The sequence below is a fragment of the Daphnia pulex genome, chromosome 6 (genome assembly GCF_021134715.1).
Source record: "Daphnia pulex isolate KAP4 chromosome 6, ASM2113471v1".
Taxonomy (NCBI): Eukaryota; Metazoa; Arthropoda; class Branchiopoda; order Diplostraca; family Daphniidae; genus Daphnia; species Daphnia pulex.
This window is the reverse complement of record NC_060022.1, coordinates 4,696,638-4,719,484: the sequence shown is the minus strand read 5'-3', so window position 1 is coordinate 4,719,484 and position 22,847 is coordinate 4,696,638. Positions and strand designations below refer to the sequence as shown.

Here is a 22,847-nt window from a genome sequence, read left to right as displayed (position 1 = left end):
GTATTAATTCTTCTTCTTCCAAGTAGTCTTTATGCGATTGTGTATATTTCTTCTTCGGGGTACGTTCAAGTTTCAATCCTTTCTATTATCCTTTCTCCCCCCTCCTCTCGCTCTGCGCCGTGATTTTACATATATACTAGTCGGCCGTTATTTGGTTATTTCTTATATATTCGACGGTCGCTTCTCTTCGTTACTATCGATCGCCCGAATCAAAAGAGAGAAAGAAAAAAGAAAGAGCGTCGTCTCTCTTTTTTTTTCTTCTTCTTCTCTTTTCTTTTGACTTCCTTTCTTTCTTGTGCGTCTTATGATTCTGATATTCCTTCTTCCTCTTCCTTTTATTCTTTGATATCTTTCGCGTCGTCATTCGTAGCAACGATTTACTACGACTACTATTTTCGATTGATTTTTGGCTTCTTCCGTTTGTCGTGTCATTCGACTGCACGCCGTTCCACTTGTATTCCCTCATCCGCCAATCAGTCCCCCCGATATCCTTGCATTCTTGCACCATCCGTTCCAAACGAACTAGGGTGTCGTGTTTTTTTTTTTCTTTTTTCATTTTCATTTTCTTCTTGCACCAGCAACTCGTGATGGGTTGGCTGTCTGGCTGCTGCTGCTCTAGACTGATTCAATTTCTCCCGGAAGAAGAAAACAAAATTATCTCCGCATTCGCCGGCTGCGAGTCTGTGCTGTGAATTTCTTACTGTATAACACTGAGTGGAACATTGTGCAATGTCCCTTGGACTGCAGTAACTTTTTTGCCCTTTGCCAAAATAAAAAAAAAAGCAGGACATGTGATGCAGGGGATAGGGGAATATCGGAACGGGGAACTTGGGCGCGACCAATTTCACGTTGCAGGCTAATTAAAACGCTTTCCAAACTATGGTCGCTTTACATGTCGAATTCGGCGTTGCCTTGTTGACGTCATCATCGTGTGTGTGCTTTCATCTTATTACCATCCATCTCTTTCTTTTTCCCCGGATCTGACCTTTTCTTCCTCGGTCCCCCCGTTGAATTTTCCCGACTGCCGACGAGTTGCCTTGTCGAATTCTGGCGCACGCAAATCTCGTTACACGACCGAATCATTTGTCGCCCGTGCCGTGCCTTCCTTATTCAGTTGCTGCATGGTCGGGTCGAGTCGAGAGCGGATGTCCTCGGCAAGGAGGATGCACGTTGCACACAGCCCCGAGGAGGAAGAACAAGAGGACGAGAGAGAGAGAGAGAGAGCCCGAGTGTTTTAACAACCCCCTCTGTGATGTGTTGAGCACGGCATTTCCATGATTGAACTTGACTGACGTACAATTGGATTAAGAGAAACAGGATCCCGTTTCACGTGGGTGTGTACGTCATAGACATTGCCGTGTTTGAAGGCATCAGATCAACACTTCAACTTGAAATCGAAATATCTAGTCAGCCAGCGCAGGCCCAGGTCAAGCAGCTCGGCGTCAAGGGATGAATTCAAGATAATCAACGGGATAAAAAAATAAAATAAAAACGCGGGATCGATATCTTGCAACTATCCAATCATCTATAGTGAGTCCGTGTTTTTGATGTGCTCTACCTATCCGGTTCCGTCTTGGGCTTTATAGTCTCTCCTGTTTTTCTTTTTTTCTTTTTTTTTTTCTTTTTACTGGAGTAGCTTATACGAAATAAGTCGACAAGAAACACGTACGTGACTGGTATTAGTGACGACTTGAGCAATGGAAACGAGCGATGAGAGAAACACGGGGGTTGACGACAAGTAGATTAATGACGAGCTCTTTTTACAATTAATTCGCGTACGCAGTGCGCCGTTTACCGCCGGCATTATGCAATATCTAGCATCCGCGTCTTCGCAAGACCTTGCCCCCGTTTAATTTTGTATTTTTCCCGCCCTCCCGACTTTTTTTTTTATATTTGGTAGATTTCTATTTTGTTTGTCTTGGTGTGTGTGTGTGTTTTGTGTTTGTTCGCTGCACGACGTCTGGCGCCAGCGGAATTAATAGACTAGTCAGGGTGGGCGCGCGCGCGTGCGGATGTTAGGCTACTGCTGATGATGCTGGATTCTTGCGGGATTTTTTTTTTACCCCTCCCCCCCTTCCTTTTCTTGTGTGAGACGCCTTGCGACATAATAATCCCGTGACGTGGTGGTGGTGGTGGAGATGCATTATTGCCGGTTTGAAGGCTTTGCCTGCTGCGTTGGATGTGCGTCCGTCTTCTTGTCGTCTTGGATCAGCAATTTTTTGTTTCCCCGCTCGCGTGTATGTGTGTGTGTGTGTGTGGTTGTGGCTTAAGAGTCCGTCGCCGCCGCGGCGTTGGTGATGATGAATGGAATCTCCAAGCTTGTGTAGTAGTTGCTATTTATAGTCACTGTTATATCTGCGCCTATAAATCGTCATCGCGCATCATCATTATTCAAAAGCATTTGAGCGGAAAGGGGAAACGTTGTAGTATGTAGATTTATGGGATAATGATGGGGACGACAACGACGCCTGGCAAAGAATAAGGAAAAACAAAAAAAGAAGCGGCAGCTATCGAGTAGTACTCCTCCCCGAGTTTGAAGAGTAGCCGGCCCCAAGTTATTATGTGTCTTTGAGGTTTAGCCAAGTTGAAGCCAACCCCATTGTGTGTGTGTGTGTGTGCACAGCCACAGAGAGAGAGAATAGTGCACGATACAATTTTCAAGGACAACCGATGGACGATTTCCATCTTTCAACTTTAATACGTGTATGTATATAAATATCTACCGACGCTTTTATGCCGCTTGGTTTGGAGAGGGTGGCAGGAGAATCGCGTGACTTCGCAGCTCCTATACACGATTTCCTCCTTTCCATATTCAAAGGTGTGTGTACTACTACGTCGTAGTATTCTGCTGTATATTGCGTGTTGGCAGGCGATTTCCTGCCCTGTCCAGTCTGTTTGTATATGTTGTACAATCGATTGATCGATTTGTCAATATAACCTTTCTTCCTTAGCCTCTGGTCGCGAGGTTTTGGAGCCAAGAAAACTTTTTACTTTTTTTCTCCTGGCCCTCCTCTTCCTTATTTTTTTATTTATTTTTTTTTGGACTCGCGCAACTTGATCCCTTTTTCTCCCCCAAAAACGTTGACTGGATTTTCTATCATTTTTTTCCCCCCTCTTCTCCCTTCCATCTCATCTGCCACGGCCATGGTGCGGCACATCATTCGCCCCTTTCCTATTATTGGTCCTGCCGTGGCTTTTCTCAACTTTTCGACTGCGTGAGGGATTGCGATTGCTGTTCTCTCGTTTCTTGATCTCTCTTTCGTCGATTCAATCCAACTTTTCTCTCTCTCGTCTTGTCGACTCCCACACCTCGACATTTAGACTCGCGTTTTAATGGGTTTGTATGCGTGGCACAGGAGAGAGAGAGAGATCTGACTTTGATGCCCCTCCAGGAAAATGCGATAGGTGGTCGATATGGCATCTTTGTGTTAGGCCTCGTACACGTCGAAATCGCTGACGACAGCGCCGACGACACAGACTCCTGCTGATGAAATGGATCGACAAAGTCACGAAATGAACAGCATGTTTCGCCTTTTCAGTCGCTATTTGCTTTACTTGGCAGTATCGAAATCGTCAATCTGCATATAATCACGTCATTCTTTTGTGTGTCGCCCCGCTTTTTGATTTGCCCCCCACCCCCAGCACCTTCATTCCTTTGGGTAGGTGGGTTAGAGATCCCGAGAACTCGTCGTATTAGACGATCCCCCCACTTTTCCACATTTCCAATTCAGAAGCGAACAATCAAAAAGCGAGCTTCAAAAGGGTATAGTTAGCCTGTTCTCGGCGGAGCGTATTTTAAGGCTGGAAAAGCGAGAAAAGGTTATTTCTTTTAATATTTGCTTTATTCAACATTTCCCTCTCGATGATGCTGAGCCCTGCTAAGACTTGAAGCGCAGGTCCAGCCAATCTGGTCACGGGGGGAGGGATCGATTGATTCTGTTTGCGAATTTGTAGACATTAAAGATCAACATTTGACTCGTGTTGGTCGGTTGATGGTAATCTGGCCGTCTACCGTCTTTCGGCGGCCTTTGTTCTTCTCCGGCCCAACGAGATTGGTCTGATATCGAGTTGAATCCTTCTCTGCCGATGCTCTCTCTCAGCTGCTGGCGCGCTGCTCATATTCCGGCACACGTGTTTGTCTAGGGAAAATAGCGCCCCTGCCTCACCGAAAAATCTTTTATCGTCCCTTGCTATTTGGGGATGTCGTGTGTGGAACTGATTGTTTGTATGGGCTGATGGTCTCTTAGCTCTTTCCTTTTTTTTCTTCCTTCTTCTTCCCCATTTCCATGTTGTGTGTGTGTGTGTGTGTGGAGAAGAGCGCGTGCGACTCTGAACGACCGAGATGAAAGTATGAAGAAGACGAAGGAGAATAGACGACGGAGAAATGTTTGGGAGGGAAAGAGGAAGAAGAAGAAGAAGAAGAGTCGACTAACTGAGAGACATTGGGAGGGTAATAGTAGTATGTCGGGTACCTCGGAATGGAGGGGGAGGGACAGCGTTCGTGCGTCACAATGACGTCAGAGGTAGAGCCTTAGATTTTCATTGGTGGGAATCGTCCATCAGCAGTATAGAAGGCAGAAGTGAACTTGTTTTGTCTTTCTCTCTCTTTCTGCCTGGCGCTCTCTTTCCGTTCCATTCTTCGTAGCCGAGGCTGGCTGCTTCTGGGCTCCTTCTGGCGACGCTTCCTTTTTGTTTAGGATCCTGGAACTCACAAGAAGTGAGGAAATATGAGGAGATCGAGCGTACAAACCGGCAGCCGAGCCATCACGCTACCAGTCACTCGGCTGTCGGCTGTGTGTCGTTCTCTGGCTAAGAACGTAATAGGCCACCAACCTTGTGTCGATATATATGTAATCATCTCTAATCCAATCCCCCCTCCAACATCCTCTCCTATCTCCCCCTCTGACTGCTCCGTCTTTACCCTCGGTGCTCACTCAGCACTTACTCACTCAATCCATCTCTTCAGCGACTCGCCTCCCGTTCCGTTCCACATCTTTTCCGTTCTGTCTTTTTCTTTTTTTTTGTGAAGATGATTGCGCAAAAGCCCCAGCCCGCGAGAGTTGCAACTGCACCGGTAGCAGTTGAAACATGTTTCCAGTTATTCCGTTTGCCTTTTTGTTTCGTCTTTTTGAGCGTCGAATTGCATAGAGAAACAGCCGGGGCTTGTGAGAGCGAGAGCGGATTTCGAGTGTCTGTGACTCGGAGCGGAAACAGGAGCAGCCTAGAGGTCTATAGACTAGTTGCCCGAGCTGCTCCTGCTTCTGCTCCTGCTGCTGTTGGTGGGGGTTTTTTATTTTTATTATTTTTTTTTTCATCCACACACGGGCTCTCAATCCCTCCTGGGCTCTCGCTGATGCTTTATTTGATTTTGTTGCTGCGTTTTTGTATGTTGGTTGGGTTCTCTCTCTCTCTTTCTCTGGCTCCTTTTTGTTGTCCCTCCCCGTTTCCTCCATATATTCTCTCGCTATTGATCGAATGAAGCCAAGAGGTGTACTACTAGAGCAAGGAGGGCGTGTGTGTTGATATCCACCGCCGTCGCCATTCCAGACGAGGTACACACAAGTCTCTCTATACTTGTATGGCAATTCGTTTACCAGTCAATAGCGTCTCAACGAGACGCGTCAATACTATATACACTCATCTTTTTAACGATCCCATCACCGCCACATAGAATACTACCCGGCTCGATTTACTCGATAAGAATTCCTAACTCTCTACATAGAATTTATCGGCCTCTGCGTGACCCAACCGGAAAGCGGTGTCAAATACTACTCGCTTCCATCGATTTTAGACCATGGCACTTGTGCAGACGGGACTATGTAACATTTTTTCGACTGATTAAGCTTCAATCAAGCTTCAAAGTATTTTCGGTATTTTAAAAATGATTTGGTTTGGGTCTCGAATTTTCCACGGAAACGGTTCACATCAACTGTTTTTTGTTGATTTTTTTGTTGTCTTTCTTTCTTTGGGTTTTATCTATTCCTTTTTCCTCCTCGTTGCGGTTGTTACGTTAGTGTGTCGCTCTCCCAGACCACGAAAAAGTAATGCCAGGCCAGTTTTTTTTTGGCTGTCGTTGTCTTTGCTTTTATTTTCTAGTTGTTATTCCGGTATAGTTCAACACACACACTACAGGAGCCGAGCCCCTCTCTCTCCCTCACTCAGTGCAGCTAACTATATAGAGCTGGTGCCTAGCTGCTGTGGAACACACAACGCTTGTGGCAAGCGTAGGAGAAAGGAGTAGGGACGACGACAACCCATAGTACAGCTACTCTCAGTTGGCAGGCACCCTCAGTCGTTCGCCATCCATCCGCCAGTGTGGAGGGCGCTCAACCAACGCCAGAAAAGAAAAAAAGAAAATATATATATCTAGCCCCCGAAAAAAGAAAAGAAGGTTAGGACGATCGAGCCCAGCAACTCCGGGGTGTGTGTGTGTCTGTCAAGAGTATTGAGGCGCGCAATAGATGTGATGTCGTTGGGTCCTGCCGTTGTCTCCACTCTCTGGACGAACCTCAAGCTAAACATGTTAACCGTGTCGTCGACAAATTGGCGTGTCGGTGCAAATGCCTAGGAGCCGTGTCTGGGCTCACACACACGTAGCGTTTGTCCGTCACCAGTGGTCCCTCCGTGAAACAGTGTCGTTTATTGTCAAGCTCTATTATACCTGAGACGGAGAGAAAAACGAAAGGATACAGCACCTATAATGCCGTGTGACCAGATTACTGGTGTCCTGTCAAATGCCCGGCCATTTTGTCCGTTTGTGGATCGTGAACCGATGGATCATCATCACAAGTCCGGCAATGGCGGTGGCTGATGGGTGATAACTCTTTACTCCACCAGTTTTAGTTTGATTCGTCTCTCTCTCTCTCACACTCACTCACTCACGATTCCGAGCAGCATCAGCATCTTCCTCAGCCATTATCGATCCATCGGAAGGAATTTCCTTTTTTGGCTTGGCCCTTTTTGAACTGCTGACGAGGTTATTTCCTGCGTATCGATAATATGACCGAGACGGTGAGAGGCACGGAGAGTCCCGATTTCTATGGACAGCCGAGAAGTCCGCCACCGTTGCACTCTTCGAAATCGAGTAGCAACAGCCGGAGGAGACGATCGGGTGGCATCCATGACGATGTGGACGAGACCAGCGGGTCCGGTCGTCATCATTACCGTACGGCGTCGGTCTCCCAGCAGCGTCTCTCGTTGCCAGAAGACGGCAAATCGACGACCGTTTTTGGCGCGACGTTTCGAAATCGACCTGCCAGCTTGTCGCCCTTCCGGCCTGGCAGCAGGTCCGGCAAGCAGCGTGGAGGTGAAGTAGACGATCGATGCCAACAGCATCAGCAGCAGCAGCAGCAGAGAAGCGATGGAGTAGGAGGAGGAGGAGGATCGCGTTCGCTCAATGCACAGCAGGACAATAACTGCGGCAGCCGGAGCAGTAACAGCAGCACAATCTGGCGACATCCGTCCGTCGACCATCATCATAACTCGACGGCGCCAGCGTTGCCATCGGCAGCATCCTCCTCTTTCTCTTCGGCTTCTTCCGGTCTCTTCAATTGGCGCAAAAAGTACCCGCGTCGATCGAGTTCCAGCTCGGTGGTTCCCACATCGTCGGCTTCGTCATTTTTCACGTCTTGTGTCGCCGCTCCGCCGGCCGACCCCGTTCACTCGGTGGCAACCAACCAACCAAGGCACCACCAGCCGCCAACGCGAGCGGCCGAAACGACCGCACCGTCGACTCCGCCGTCGACTTCGTCAAGACGCAGTTCCCAGCCGGCCGCCTTCTCTCTGCCCCAGTTGGTCCGCCGCTCTCTCCAGCCTTTGATATCCTCGTCGCCGTCGACGGACGCCGACGACCAGTCCGACTCTGTCGGCACCAAATTGCGCTACATGAAGTGCAAACAGGTAGTGAGAGCTGAGCAGAATTTGGCGGGCATCAGTAATTCATTACGGCCCGTGCCCTGTAAACTATTCTTAGAAGAGCCTTGTTGCTGTGTGCAAGCTTTCAAAGCTAAGGCTTCAAATCCAGGCGGAGGCTTTTTACTCTTTGATTAGGCACCTTGAGCCCGGGTAATACTCTAGTGCATATAGACACACACACGTACACATAGCGTGGAAATCGATATTTCGGTTTGTGTTGTTGCTGTCTGTCTGCTGCGGTTATGCAACTGACATTATTATACTTTTGGCACTCGAGAAAGTCTGGGGCAAGCGCCCAGCCGCCGAAAATCATTGGAGCATTACCATCAGTTGGGTAATAGAGAGCTCCGCGCCGCTATATACATACATAGTGGATGTATACACTAGCGGCTGGAGCAGCGAGTGAAAAGCACTCTCTGTAGACTGATTGCATGCGTTACTACTCTGCCAAGTTCAAATACAGCCAGCATCTGCATAATTCCCGCTCTCTCTCTTCTATCTAGTGGCAACAGCCAGACGCACAGGGTCCTCAGGGTCTTTTTGCTCTTTTGTTCCCTGCCCAAGTTGAGACGCAGCGTCTACCCCGTCCGACAAAGTTGGCGGTGGTGGTGGGGGGGGGGGGGGAATTCTCACCTCTTTCATTCCTAGGCGTCTTCTCTCTCTCTCTCTCTTACTCCCGAGCAGACTGTTTACACCAAACACCCACACACATATATCTCTGTGTGTATTTCATCAGATTCTCATAAAACTTTCGACATTCGATGATAACACACTTATGTAACCATTACCCGTCGTCGGTTGTCTAATGATTACGCTTATTAGAAAATGTAATGGATACATAACAGGATCGCACTTAAAGTATTTTTGTTTTTTTAGATTTTATTTTAAGGTTTCCGTCGTATTCGTTGAAAAGTTTGAAAAAACGGGGGCGCTTGTTAAGATTTTCGGTGCTTGTTCAGTTGATTCCCTATCTGGCGCGCACGTGCTGCTTCGTAGAGTATCGACCGACGGGCTCAAACTGAGGGCGGAACACTAACGAAGGTCGCAATCGCCCTCCTTGGCAAAGAAAGTAACACACACACAACACTATACAGGACTGAAGAGAGAGAGAGAGAGAAAGCACCGGGGAAGTGTGGCTGTTTTTCCTCTGATGGGGGGAAAAAAAAGGATGGAGCTGTCAACAGCTTCCTTGGTCGCCATCCGAAACAAAAACATGGCGCCATTTTTAAAATAGAAAGTAATGTTATTTCGCAGAAAAAGAAAAAAAAAAAGCCGGCACGAGTAGTAGTAGTAGTACGCAATATGTATACGATTGTGCTGCTGTGCTGGCGCTCTTGAGCTCTCCTCCTGATGTCAGGACGGAACATCCGTCGTTAATCGGATGTTGGGAAACGTGGCGAATACCCTTGCGCCGCTTCGCGGAATTCCGTGTCCGTCGCCTTAGATCATCCGCCTCGGTGTCGAGCGACGGGAATATGTCTGCACAAAAGCGGCTTTTAATGTTAACAAATTTCGTTTTGGCCAGGGCGAGCTGCAATTTTTATGCGTCTCTCTCTCTCTGTGTGCAGAACCCCGTACGTAAAACCCGGCAGCAGCCCGTCGAGAGTAATTGCCGTCCAACTTGGGGGGGATGTATTCAAAAGCTTTCAGCGGCGTGCTGCGCCCCCCATGCGACGTGCCCATATGTTCGTGACTAAGGCCGTTGAGTCGGGATTACTTAATGTGATGCTTATTATAGTTGCTCTGTGGGTGAAGACCATTAATAATCAATGCGAGGGTTAAAGTTCACCAGCAGTGTACAGGAGATTCTGACCTTTGGCAACATTACAAGTGTATCATCGGGAGGAACGAAATTAGAATCAACTTCCGTCTGACGGACGCGGATGATATTTGATCGCGCCTCTACGTGGCGGCGACAATCGAATCGGGATTATGGCGGTGCCTATTAGTAAGTTTTATGTCGACGTCATATCATTGGCAAATCTTTGGAGGAGAAAAACGAGTTATAAAGATGCTCTCAGAGTGCTGTGTCTGTCACGAAATGATAACAGATTGCGTTCGGTCTATATGTAGCTGAAGGGTTTCTTTCGCCATCCGTGCAAAGTGGTCGGAAATGTTGCGCTCGAGAGTTGCCGTCGTTATTCGTCACATTTTCTCTTTTGTCTTAATTTATTTTCTTTTTTATTTCTCTCCTCTCGTCGCGTGGTTTTCGGTTTCTTTTCGCTCGGTCTCACTCACTCCAAGCGCCAGACGACGAGATAAAAAAAAAGTCGAGATAGAGAAAACGTAGGGGGGCAACATTCCGAAAAAAGAAATGTCCGACGCAAGATATATACGCCCCATGTACTTGTGTGTGTACCCTCCGACGTCGGTCGTTTACATCTATATGACTTGGGTGGGGTTTATTTCTGGCTTTAAGGACGGGAATTCATTATTAGTTATGTAAAGGGGGGGCTCCGATGGAGTCTACACACGCCTGCGAGACAATAGAATGATGAGAATCGGACAGAGAGCGAGTCGACGGAGATTTCCAATCAGCGAATAGACGAGAGATTTTTTCAAGCCTCATTTTGCGTGCAACAATCCTTGACGTGATCGCATTATGCGATCACGAGTGTGTGCACCAAGGCATCTTTCATCCCCATCGCCGTCATCGACTAATGCTGTTACGGCGACTGACTAGTTGGCGAATGCCAACAAGACAAGAAGGAAGACGGAAAAGATTTAAAATAAAAGAGGGGAGTTGAGAGAAATGAGTTGTCCCGCCCGTCTCTGGCCGTCTCTCTAGCGTCCTGCTGTTCCGACGGCAATAACAAATGGATGCAACCCAAAGCCCCCCCACTCCAAAAAACGACGCAGTCCAGTCGACGCAGTCCAGTGATACAACACTCGCCATTGGTTGTATAGAAAACCCTAAAGTCTCTTTCTCCCAAACGAGATCTGGAACGGAAATAAATGTTGATGTTTTCACGCGACGATTCGATCCCTCAAAGCCTATCCTCTTTTTTCTTTTTAAATAACCAAAAAAATGGCTCAGCTGCGCGCAGTTATTTCGGCTGCAGCCGAAACAGCAACAACTTGTACGCGAAAGATGAAAGAAATCTAGGCGAAAGAAAGAAAAAGAAATCGTTATATTTGCATCTGTATTTTTGTATTTTATTTACACTTTTTGACTTTAGCCACTCACGCCACGCACGCCTCGCCACTGAGTGAGTGACCCGGTATGCGCAGGCAAAACAAACGGCGGCCATTTTCCCCTTTCATATTTTTGTTGGTTTTTTTGTTATTTTCGGGGGCGATGTTGTTGTTGTTGTTGCATTTTCTGGACCGAAGAGCCCAAGAGGCGGAGACGTCGTGATCACAAGAATATGAGCGTGACATTCCTGAGCCCCGCCATCACGGATGCCCATCACTACTTGTACGATTGCCGTCATCTAATGAATTATATTTAAAATCGAGCGACATTCCCAATCAACTGGTACTGTCTGCTACTACCTCTTTTGATCTCTGAACTCTTGAAATAAACCGGGGGCCCCTTTCTGGCATCGCGTCTCTTCTGCTGGTGGTGCTCTTCTGCTGCGCGCGAAATCTTTGCACACCGCATTCCTGTCCGTCTGCATCTATCCGTCGCTGTGGCTTCGGTGGCGCCGATTTTTTTATTTATTTATTTTCTTTTTCGTTTGGACTTGAATATGCAATATGGGACCATTGGCGTGATCATAAGAACTTTTAAGTTTCCTTTTTTAGCTTTTTTTTTTTCAATGTTGAAATGCTCCTGGGTCCGTTGAGTCCGCGACGGAAAAAGTAGATTGCTTGACAGAGCAACAAACACACAAGTTTCGGTCGATGCTGGTTGGTTATACTTCAATTCGCCAAAACCCAGGAGGTCGTAGAAAGTTCCCAGTTGACATTACTGTCGAGATTTGTTGTGTGTGTCGTTGGGTTCATTGAGTACAGTGTGTCGCATCATACTCGTCAATCTCCATCTTGTGTCTATCTATCTCTTTTAGACTTTTTCCAGTCCGTTCTCATCCACCTCCCTTTAAGCTCTCTGCCACCGCTGGAGCAGCGACGACTGTCTCTTTAATGTTTTTTGGCAAGGAAAACCAGCTGATTCTATATTGCCACTTCTGTGTGTGCGCGCTCGAGGCGACCGCGCCCGTCCCACGACTGCTGGAACGAAAACGGCGGCCAAAAACAAACGCGCCACCCTTTATCTCCCCCCTCCGGTTGGAAAATGCCTGGCCCGGCGCAATGATGATCAACAGTCGCCAACTTGGCCGTATCGCATCGCCGTGTGCGGCAGTTTCGACTCCTTATTTTTCTTCTTGCGTCGTCCTTCTTGGCGCTTTTTTTTTTCACCGCCCTCATTCCCTCCTCTTAACCTCGTCTGTCTCTCACTGGTGATTGACGACAAAGAACTATGGTCCCGCTGTGGCCCATCCGTCGATGACAGAAAAGGAGCGTGCCAAACTGGCGAAACCAAAGTCAAAACAAAACAAAGCGAAAAATCAACAAAGCCAAAGGCTTTAGTCGAGCGGGGTGGTAGAAAGAGGAGGGGAGGTTCTACTACGAAAAAATTGACACTCCCCTGAACGGTAGTGGTGGTGGTGGTAGCAGTTTGGCTGTGCGTATACTATATGCTCTCGTAGTAGTAGCGGTATAGTAGTCGTGATCGAGGCCAGCAAACGAAGCAGACGCAGTTGGCAGAACCCGTGGCCGGTGGCATACTACTACTACAAACTCGTCTCCTCCTTGATTAATTATTCACATTGCTCCGCGCACATGCAACGTCTATACGTAAAAGTGTCAAAGATGTGGCTCGTCTTGAGGAAGATTAGTGGACAAGATTTTCAAGCTATCCAGTGAATTCTTGGTGTCAGTTTCTGTTCGTTTGTTGATTGTTTGTTTTTACGAGCGTGACTTTTTTATTTTGGAAACCATATGACGAAAATGGCCATCAAACTCTTGGATGATGCCGGTTTCTTGGTAAGCTATTCCGACCGTGACCCCCTTTTGAATCTCGAATGAAATCTCAGTGGCGATTGTGGTCGACCATAAATACCATTTGGAATGCGATCGAAAGAGCTCGGCAAAATGACGAATGCAAGTGATATTTCACTCTAGTGAATGACCGATGGATATCGCCCCTCCTTCCGACCCCCAACACCTATCCGATGATGCGGGTCCCAAATTTGCATAGGCATGGAGTTCTTCAAAAATACTAAAAAATACATAGACGAAATCGTGAATCTATAAACTGTTCTCATTTTAATATTTTCTTTTCATTTCTCATTTCCCTAGTTCAAACGGATGCTGAACAAAGAGCTGAGCCATTTTTCCGAATCCAGTCGATCGGGCAACCAGATCTCCGAGTACATCTGTTCGACATTCTTGGGTAAGTTGGAGCGACGGACCCCGTTGCCCTTATTTTCTCCTTCTTTCTTAATCATGGCTTTTGTTATTGTTTTGCCTGTCTTCTTATTTTCGTGGATCCCAGTCAGCAGCAGCAGCAGCAGCACGCTGGAATTTTACTATATAAACACAAACAGGAGTGAAATAAGATGAACACTTTCCTGTCAGTAGCATTCCCCCCACTGGCTGTTTGCGCGTTGAAAGGGGCACGCGAACGCTTGATTTGTGGCTATTTCCGTCTCGTGTTTTTTGTTGTACAACGGTGATGCGAGATCTATATTCGTGTCCGAGACAGTGAGAGAGAGAGAGAGAGAGTGGAAGGCTATATCTATTTTTTCGCCTATAAATATATATGTGTGTGTGCGACCGAGAGATATAGCAAAAGGAGAAGCTAATTTCGTCCCGGCCCGTTCGCGCGCCATCGACTTTGATCGTTTCTCTCCTTCATTTTTCTTTTCTGCCAATTTCATTTTTTTTTTTTTTTTTTGTTGAAATGATTTTGAACGGCAGTCGGTCGTAGGAGGGGCCGAAGCGAATTGTTATTGCAGCTGAACGAGAGGCGCAATATCATGCGGATTCCATTTTTAGAGCCGCCCATTCACGCCCTATCCCCCCCCCTTCCATCCGTTCATTTTTCCACACAGACTCGATGCGATTCATCTACACACACTGAGCTATATACACACACGTGCTTTCACATGCTGCGAGCGGATATATTACACAAGTAATGTGATTTAGTAACAAGGAAGTAAGTAAGAACTTCGTCGCAGGTTTTATATCGGCCAATCTTTTTCCACGCGTCATCACGGAGCATCTTAACTTGTTAATCTCTGTGTGTGTGTGAGTGTGTGTGTGGGCATCTCCCATTTCATCCAATGGCGTCGGGCCTAGCGTTTCTCTTTCCCTCCTCCCACCACTCCGTCCAAAACGAGCGTGTGACGTCAGTAACTCTTGTGTGTGTGTTTTGACGGGCGCCTTTGTGCTCCACGTCGAAACGCAATTTGATACATAATATAATAACCGCGCATATGTAGTAGACGAGGGAGGGAGAGAGAGACGCGTCATCCCGTTTCCTTTCAAGTCCATTCAATCAGAAGGAAGGGATCGTCTACGTTGGGCTCCGACCAGGATTCGTTCACAACTCGACGAGGTTTCTTTTTTTAGATGTTAAACGTCTAAACACAGTCTAAGGGGTATATGGAATCAATAAACAAAAACAAGATTTTCGGGCCGTATCGGCTCTCCGGCAATCAGGTATACCAGCCAGAGAGAAGAGCAGCAACGAGACTCTTCACCTAATTAGTATCGACGGCGCCCCGTGATTGCCGGGTCCCCTATAGCAACAGCCAGCAAGCCCAAAATGTATTTGTGTTAGTCGCGAGACGGCGTGAAAGAAAAGAAGAAGACTGTCATCGACTACGGGCATCAGCCAACACTCAGCCAGTGACTTGACAACGTGTCAACCGAGTCGAGGCTATAATAATCTGTCGCCGGATGAAAAGTCAGACCAGACCAAGCCGTAAAAAGTCACTACCACGTCTTTATAATATTGTGTATTGCCAGTATTGGTGTCTTTGGTCGGCCAGAGACCCCATACATAACGTTCGGGCGTTGTGTATTCGTTACATTCCCGGCTATATCTTTGCCATTTTGCTTAAGCCACGTCTCATTTCGGCCATTTTGTCCTTTTCCCCGGGAGAAACACCGGAAATTAAAAAAAAAAGGACAAAACTTTTCTTTTAGTCCGTATTTCTCGACAGACAGACAACTTGTAAATAATAGGATATCCGTCGTCCAATCAATTCACGTTTTTAGTTTAAAAAATACAAAAAAGCAAAGGGGAAAAAGATTGAACTGTTGGACGAGTGGGCGAATGTTTTAGCATCAAAAAAGAGGGGAAAAAAAAGAGTCGTCGTTCATTAGCGGGAGTTGTCTCCTGCTTGGAAAGTGCGTCAATTTCAGTCGTCGGGTCCTACGTGAGTTTTCGGATGATGGATGCAACGGTGGGCGATGCGCACATATAATATACAACCCCCCCCCCCAGTCGATATATTGACGTTGGTTTTTCATCGGCGTGCTGGCGGTAACATTTTTTGGAGCTCTGCCTTGTTGTGCTGAATAAACAAAAGGACAAACTATGCACGTTGAGCTCGAGCGAAGTCGGCAGACTTGGGGCGGGAGAGATATTCGGGAGCATGTCGTCATGGAGGAGGAGCGAAGAGAATTAGGAGACGACCGACCGAGGAGTAGGAAAAGGAGGGAAAACGTATAGGATATATACTACTCTACTAAAGGTATAGCTGTGCGCTGGGCGAAGGAAATTGTCAACCGGCCAGAAAAGAAAGAAGAGCGGATGATACTCTCTCGGCCAGCGAGCGCCACATATTCTTTCTCTTTTATCCCTCTCACTTGAAACTTCTTCTTCTTCTTTTGGGTTTTTAGTCTTGGAACCAATATCCTCCTTTTTCTGCTGGCCCAACTATATAGTATATTCTATGCTTTCATCATTCCTTTTCTTCCTTCCTGGCCCCAGCCGCGCCGACCTTTGTTTTCGCATTTCGTTGTGTGTATGCTGGTGGACGGACTATAGGGTCTGAGAGGCTATTGGGATCGATGGATCGATCAACCGCTCGTCCTTACTTCATTCGACGGTGGACCAGTGCACCAGCCCTTTCGACTCCTTATAGATATAGAGGAGAACCGAGGAGAGAGAGAGAAATGGCGGCTGGTGATGTGGGCGTGGTTACTGCCCCTATTTCCTCCCTGTGACGTCCGCTCTCATCACACCCACAAATTCCGCATCCTCATCTTGTTTTTTTTTTTTTTTTTTTTTTTTGTTTTTCTTATTTTATCTCTTCTTTTTCATCGTTGTCTCCCTCAATCTCTTTCTCATTTTGCGCAGACGGGAGTGTGTGCGTTCATATTTTAAAATACATACACTCCGACTGTCTGCTGGGTTTAAGGGGGGTTCCGGAGTGTGTGTGTGTCTGGATTCTTTTCCCTCGTTGCCACGACGCACACCATCGGCCAGTGCTGGGCAAAGAAACGTTGAGTGTAAAGAAATTATTGATCGCTTTCCGTTCGCCAGCAGCCAGCAACGACGGCGGCGACGATGGCGATACTTGACCGACAGGAGCCGCTGCGCTGGTCACTCGTGTGTCATCGCTAAACTTTTCTCTCTCCCCACTGCTCACGATGGGCGGTTAATGGATTTTTCGGAATACCTTTTTCTCTTTTTCCTTTTTTTTGCGTTTTCCGTCACATAGGAGGAGAAAAACTGTCGCTCGCTCGCCCCACGACACGACAGTGAGAACTTACAAGTAACGAAGGTTTTTTTTTTTTTTGTTGAGACGGTTCGATCGCCCCCTATTGCGTGTGTGTTGACGTGTTGGCCATCGAGTTGAAAATGGCGCCGTAACAGTTATATATAGAGATATAGATCCCTGGACGCCACGAAGGATAGAGAGAAGGAGCGGAGAAACAGGAAAACAAAAATGGGAAGGAAGAAAAAGAAAAATGTTCCGTTTGGATCTCCAGTTATGCGGAAGCGCTCGTGCAGTTCCTACGTATAAAACAACCGCATCGCCGGCTAAAGGGAAAAGAGAAAAGATTAGAGAACAAGAAGAGGCCTGGGTTTGGCATCCCAATTGAAATCGGGTTTGAATTGAAAGTCGGAATTCCTCTTATGTTGTACACACCCGGTGCAAATGAAATAACTGGCACGGCAGGAGCGGAGGGAGAGGGGGTTTTAACACATACAAATTGAAACCCATTAAAAATACAATGGAACGGCAATTGTGCAGCCCGGCAAAGGATGTATAAATATATATTACTTGCTACGCGGAAGGATGAGCTAGACAAACAAACTCGTTACAGAATACCTCCGAGAAACACAAAGTCCGGATTTTTTGTTTCGGTTAACCTTTCGTGGAACTTTTAAAATTGTGCTTTGTGTCTGTTGACACAGGCGATTGATTGTAGTCGACCAGCTATCACCCGACGACGCTCACACAACGGGGCCGACTCGCGGTGGCAGCCTTACAAAACACCTAACGCAATGTTTACATTGTACACGTACATATATTTATACGACAGGCCGCATTCTTCTTTTGCCCTCGCGCGTTCTACTTTCAATTGAATTAAACTCCCACACAGAGAGAGACTATTATTCCTTCTTCTCGGCTGTCAAGAGGGTCCTGGAGGATCTTTTTCTGGTTGTTTCGGTTCCGGAACTAAATATCTGCGGGTTTCGTGCAAATTCTTTACTTTGTTATCTTGTTGGGCTTAACTTGTTGACGAACTATGTGATAGTAGAAAATTCTATCACCTCCTGGTAGTTCCCTTGAAGAAACACGCTCTTCTTTTGTCCATTTTGATTTCTTCTATCATCTCGAATGGGTGTAGAATCGCCTCTAATTAGGCGCCTAATGGCACATCTCATGGCCCGATGGAATTTGCGTCGCTTCCTAAGCTCTTAGAAGTTTAGTTGGATAACAAGCTAGGCTACAAATCATCATTGAGTACACCTAAATTAGTCTAAAGTAGGACACAATATACCCAACATCGCTGTAATCCATTATGCATCTTGGTATTAGCGGAATCCAATTAGGTTCGCTTGGCGAAGTTAACTGTAACTGTAAGGTAGCGAATCCCGTCAAGTTTGCGCGGGTTATTCAACTTGGTTGCTCTCTATCATGAGCCTAATACTTCTTTTACGTAATACTTATGAACAATTTTTTTGACCCATTTTCTGTTTGCAGATAAACAACAAGAGTTGGATTTGCCGTCGCTGCGCGTCGACGATTCAGAGACGGAAAAGGCCCGTTTATCAGCCTCGGGACCGCGAAAGTCCAAGGATGGTGGCAAGGATGGTTTCACGTTGGGCGGATCTGTTACGTCATCGTCATCATCGTCGGGGACAGTGGTCGCCTTGTCAGCTAAAAGTGGAGCTACTCCGGCCTCGTCATCGGCGTCGTCGAGTCACGTGGGCCGGGCCATGTCACACATATCCGGCGTTAAGAGACCGTTGAGTCACTCGAACAGTGTCACCACCTCGGAGAAGGTGGCCAAATACGGGGTGGACACAGCCAATGAACATGAACTCGGAAAGGTACCCTACATTACGCAACCCAATGCCCGCCCGTCTAATCATCCATTTCATCCGGGACGTTTAATCTTTTTTGCAGTTTCTGGACGAAGTCGACCGCTGGGGTATCGACATTTTCAGAATAGCGGAACTGTCCAGCAATCGACCGCTGACGGCCGTGACGTACGCCATTTTCAAAGTACGTGCATAACCCTCTAACGGCGGGACGAAATGAAATTCCGCCCGATGTGGGCCGCGATATGTAATACGCATTTTGGTTTGGTTGAGCAGGAGCGCGGTCTTATGAACGCCTTCAAGATACCCGACAAGACTTTGGTCTCTTTCCTGATGACGCTCGAGGATCACTACGGCAAGGAGGTGCCCTACCATAATCACTTTCACGCTGCTGATGTCACTCAGTCCACCCACGTTCTACTTAATTCTCCTGCATTAGAGGTGAGTAGGAAAATCGCGAGAGCTTATAGAGCAAAAGAGAGGTCGACTGTGCTGCCTGGGAAGTAGACGCGACGACGTGACGCCAATCCATAATTGCGTAGCAAGTTAAAAAAAAAAGGGGGGTGGCAGCAGTACGTGCGGGAGCTGGTAAAAGTGAGAAAAGACGTCATAGACGAAATGGGGGAGGGCAAATGATGAGGGAGGGGGGGGGAGAGGTGGAGCTTTCCAGGGTCTCGGCGGATGCTGCCAATTTATTCAAAGCGTCGATGTTCAGCAAAGTCCTTATTGATGATTCCATTGTGTAGCAAATTATTTTACTTTCCTTCCCATTTCTATCTGGAAATGAATGGAACACTTTTTCCAACAACTTTTGCCCTTAAGGGCTTCATCCTGTGGATGTTGTTCTTCATCATCTAACGCGCGCACACACAAAGTAATTTGCAATAAACTTATTACTTTGCAGTCGGTGTTTACCAATTTGGAAATTATGGCGGCCATCTTCGCCGCAACTATTCACGACGTCGATCACCCCGGTCTCACCAATCAATTTCTGATCAATACAAGTGAGTTTTGACACTAATACGTAATCACTCTCTGGGCGTAATTGAAATTCGATTATGAAATAACGAACAAAAAACAATTTCGTTTTCCATCAGGTTCCGAATTGGCTCTCATGTATAACGATGAATCCGTGCTGGAGAATCATCATCTGGCGGTGGCGTTCAAGTTGTTGCAAAGCCCCGATTGCGACATTTTCAGCAATTTGAACAAGAAGCAGCGGCAAACCCTGCGCAAGATGGTCATCGACATGGTCTTGGCTACCGACATGTCGAAGCACATGAGTTTGCTGGCCGATTTGAAAACGATGGTGGAAACGAAGAAAGTGGCCGGCTCGGGTGTCCTACTCCTGGACAACTACACCGATCGCATTCAGGTATTGTTTGACGTGTTGCATCAACACATCGATCACGGTCGGCTGAATTTAACCCGCCGAGGTGACAGCCGATATAGCAATAAGTTGGTTTCATTTACTATGTACTGACGTGTCCGGTTTCTACTTTGTTGCTTTTTGCCACGACACGATTGTAGGTGCTTCAAAACATGGTGCACTGCGCTGATTTGAGCAATCCAACCAAACCGTTGGACATTTACCGTCGCTGGGTATCGCTTATCATGGAAGAGTTCTTCCAACAGGGTGACCGTGAACGTGAACAAGGCCTCGATGTCAGCCCGATGTGTGACAGGCAGAATGCTACCATCGAAAAGTCGCAGGTGCTCATTCAAATTTGCCCCATTGATCTCTAACCCTCAGTACAATTATCAAAGAAGAAGATTTGTTAAGCAGCAAAATGAGATCGACCGTGTAAAAGGCTGAATGACTCATCTCTACTTCCTTTGTAGGTGGGCTTCATCGATTACATTGTGCATCCTCTTTGGGAAACTTGGGCCGATTTGGTGCATCCAGACGCTCAGGACATACTCGACGGATTGGAGGATAATCGCGACTGGTACTTTAGCATGATACCTCCTTCACCACCTCCCGCTCAGTCGGACAACACTCCTGTCGATCAATCAGGTTAGTTATCGCTGATTATTTTCATTGCTGAAGATCATCCAACGAATAATACCGATTGTTTGGCACAGACGATACGGGCGAAAACACGGAAACAGGAGAGGCTGACGACGTCAACCGAATAGAGAGCGAAGATGGTCACTGGCGCTCCAGCAACGCTCTGTCCGTCCCTTCTGAACGCATCCAGTTTCAAATCACGCTGGAAGAGGGCGAGAGCGGCAACGAAGAAGACGACTAAAAAAGAACCGTCGAGTTCTTCTGGTACCACATCGTTCAACATCCACCCACACAGATTCAAACAAAGAAACACGGAAACACACACACACGCATTCGTCACACTTTGATGACATTCTCACTCACACGTATCTACACGTTTTAATGCTAACGTGACAAAAATAATCATCATCAGTTACATACTATAAACATCACACTTTTAATTTAAGGGGGAAAAAAACCAAACAAAAAAATCACCTTCCGGATTGTCGGGGTAGAGCACACTCTGCTGCTGTGGGTCATTTTGACTTTCGACCACATCTTCGTACGCTTAAAAACTCAAGTGATGGCTCTTCTTCTTTTTAAGATAATATTAATGACTTTATATTATATTGACTGTATTTGTAAAATTTAAAAAAAAAAAAAAGAGAGAGGAAGTAATTCGTATTTCTCTATATTACAGAAAAATGAGAATGCAAAGAAAGGGAAATACTTATTATTCCTGTGCATTAGTTTTTGATTAACAGCGCCGGTACTTTATAAATTCTGTATCGCTATTACTGATTCGGTTTCAAAATTGAACTGGTTTTTCTATATTTATATTTAAGTTAAACAGAAATCTAAAAAATCAAATGAAATTATTCGTTACGTATACAGTATATATATATATTTCTCTCCTACCCTAGTCCTCACAAAAAAGGCAGCTGGTACTGTTCGACCTGGGAAAGAGAGGGGATATTCAAAAGGCATTTAGAACATATTTAGACGAGTAAAAAAACCAAACCAAAACAAACAAACGTTTAAATGCCGTAACAGAGTGCTTGTTCGCGTTTCAAAACTCCTTCAGAGTGAAACGTGAAATCAATCGGGCGCCAAAATAATTGAGAGACGGCTAGACACATTAGCTCTATCTCACTTCGATATACCCTGAGTAATTATCGTCGGCCATTGCCAAAGCTTACATTACATCTACATTTACATAAACCTGTTGTTATTCTATATATTTTTTTTTCTTTTTTGCTACTATTATTATTGTTGTTTTTTTCTATTTTGTTCGGCATGTTTTTGGAAACCTCTCGACGATGCAGCTTATTCACTCCCTCCTGCCACGATACTGTGCTGTACTGTACACAAGAGTGGATTTTTCAGGTCCTCTTTTTTTGATGAGGGATTGTTTGTTTTGTTTTGTTTTGTACTAAAACAAATGGATTTTTGTACAGTGTATGCACAGTTGAAATTACCTGGTGGGCGACAACAACTCGATGTTCTATATTTTGTTGTTTTCTATCCAACTCTTTATTTCGCTATGACATAGGTATTATATCACATGCCTCGGTGCAACATGATTTTAATAGAAAGCCCTCCGCCATGCAAAAGAACATTGGGTTAGAGAGTAATTCATCCACTCCCATATGAACGGTGCGTCCGTGTACATTATTATTATTAATATTATACACAAAATTAAAATATCATTAATCTATAGTTTTGTGTATATATATATATACATATATATATATATGGTAATTGCGATGATTGTATCATACATGAATCTTCATACCGTTGTAAATGTTGGCTCTGGTGTGTTAAACGTGTTTGTTAATTAAAATGTATACCTACATTGGTTCATCATCTCAGATTTAACCAAAATTTCATCTAGTATATCCTAACCTTTCCTGGCCATTACCCAATCCTCCCTAAATTCAATGGATGATTGGCTAAAATATTAGTTTGAATTGGAACCTTGTTTTAGTTTGGTATTCCTTTCCATTGTACATCCATTTGTATCCGTTAGTTTACCCAACTCAAAAACCAACAAGTTCCGTCTCTTGCACATTTTCACCTTGTTTCCAAAATTGAACAAAAAACCCAAAAAAAAAAAAAAAAACAAAAAAAAAAACCCAAAAAACAAAAAAAAAAACACAACATGAACATGCATGTACGCTCCGTTATACTCCCGTCTACCACGAGATATCATAAAGGTTGAATTGTATATTTAAGTGATACCTTTCTCAAATACACACACACGTACAGAGATTCCCTGAACGTTTATCAATCCTCATTTATAAAGGAAATCCTTAGACTGGGCGCATACAAAAATTCTTGTTTGGCGGCCTGTGCGTTTTAAGTAAATAAAAAAGTATGCTCTTTTGCTGCTTAACGATTAAAGGTTTGCGAGAATTGTGACATGCA

At 45.8% G+C, this 22,847-nt stretch overlaps 1 protein-coding gene across 21 annotated transcripts in view; it reads left to right on the top strand.

The window, feature by feature from the left end:
• The window catches only part of LOC124195986 (cAMP-specific 3',5'-cyclic phosphodiesterase, isoforms N/G-like), a 99,198-nt gene extending 76,507 nt beyond the window's left edge, over positions 1 to 22,691 (top strand). For 20 of the 21 annotated variants that reach the window (XM_046590727.1, XM_046590720.1, XM_046590728.1 and 17 more), the window contains 9 exons: positions 13,219 to 13,312; positions 18,090 to 18,439; positions 18,516 to 18,614; positions 18,707 to 18,871; positions 19,335 to 19,434; positions 19,528 to 19,805; positions 19,961 to 20,143; positions 20,273 to 20,447; positions 20,516 to 22,691. In XM_046590727.1, coding sequence (XP_046446683.1) covers positions 13,219 to 13,312; positions 18,090 to 18,439; positions 18,516 to 18,614; positions 18,707 to 18,871; positions 19,335 to 19,434; positions 19,528 to 19,805; positions 19,961 to 20,143; positions 20,273 to 20,447; positions 20,516 to 20,682 — 1,611 coding nt within the window. In that variant the 3' untranslated portion in view covers positions 20,683 to 22,691. Of the gene's footprint in view, positions 1 to 540; positions 7,900 to 13,218; positions 13,313 to 18,089; positions 18,440 to 18,515; positions 18,615 to 18,706; positions 18,872 to 19,334; positions 19,435 to 19,527; positions 19,806 to 19,960; positions 20,144 to 20,272; positions 20,448 to 20,515 lie in introns of those variants that run through there. The other variant, XM_046590723.1, reaches the window with a different exon arrangement.
• The last annotated feature ends 156 nt before the right edge of the window (positions 22,692 to 22,847 follow it).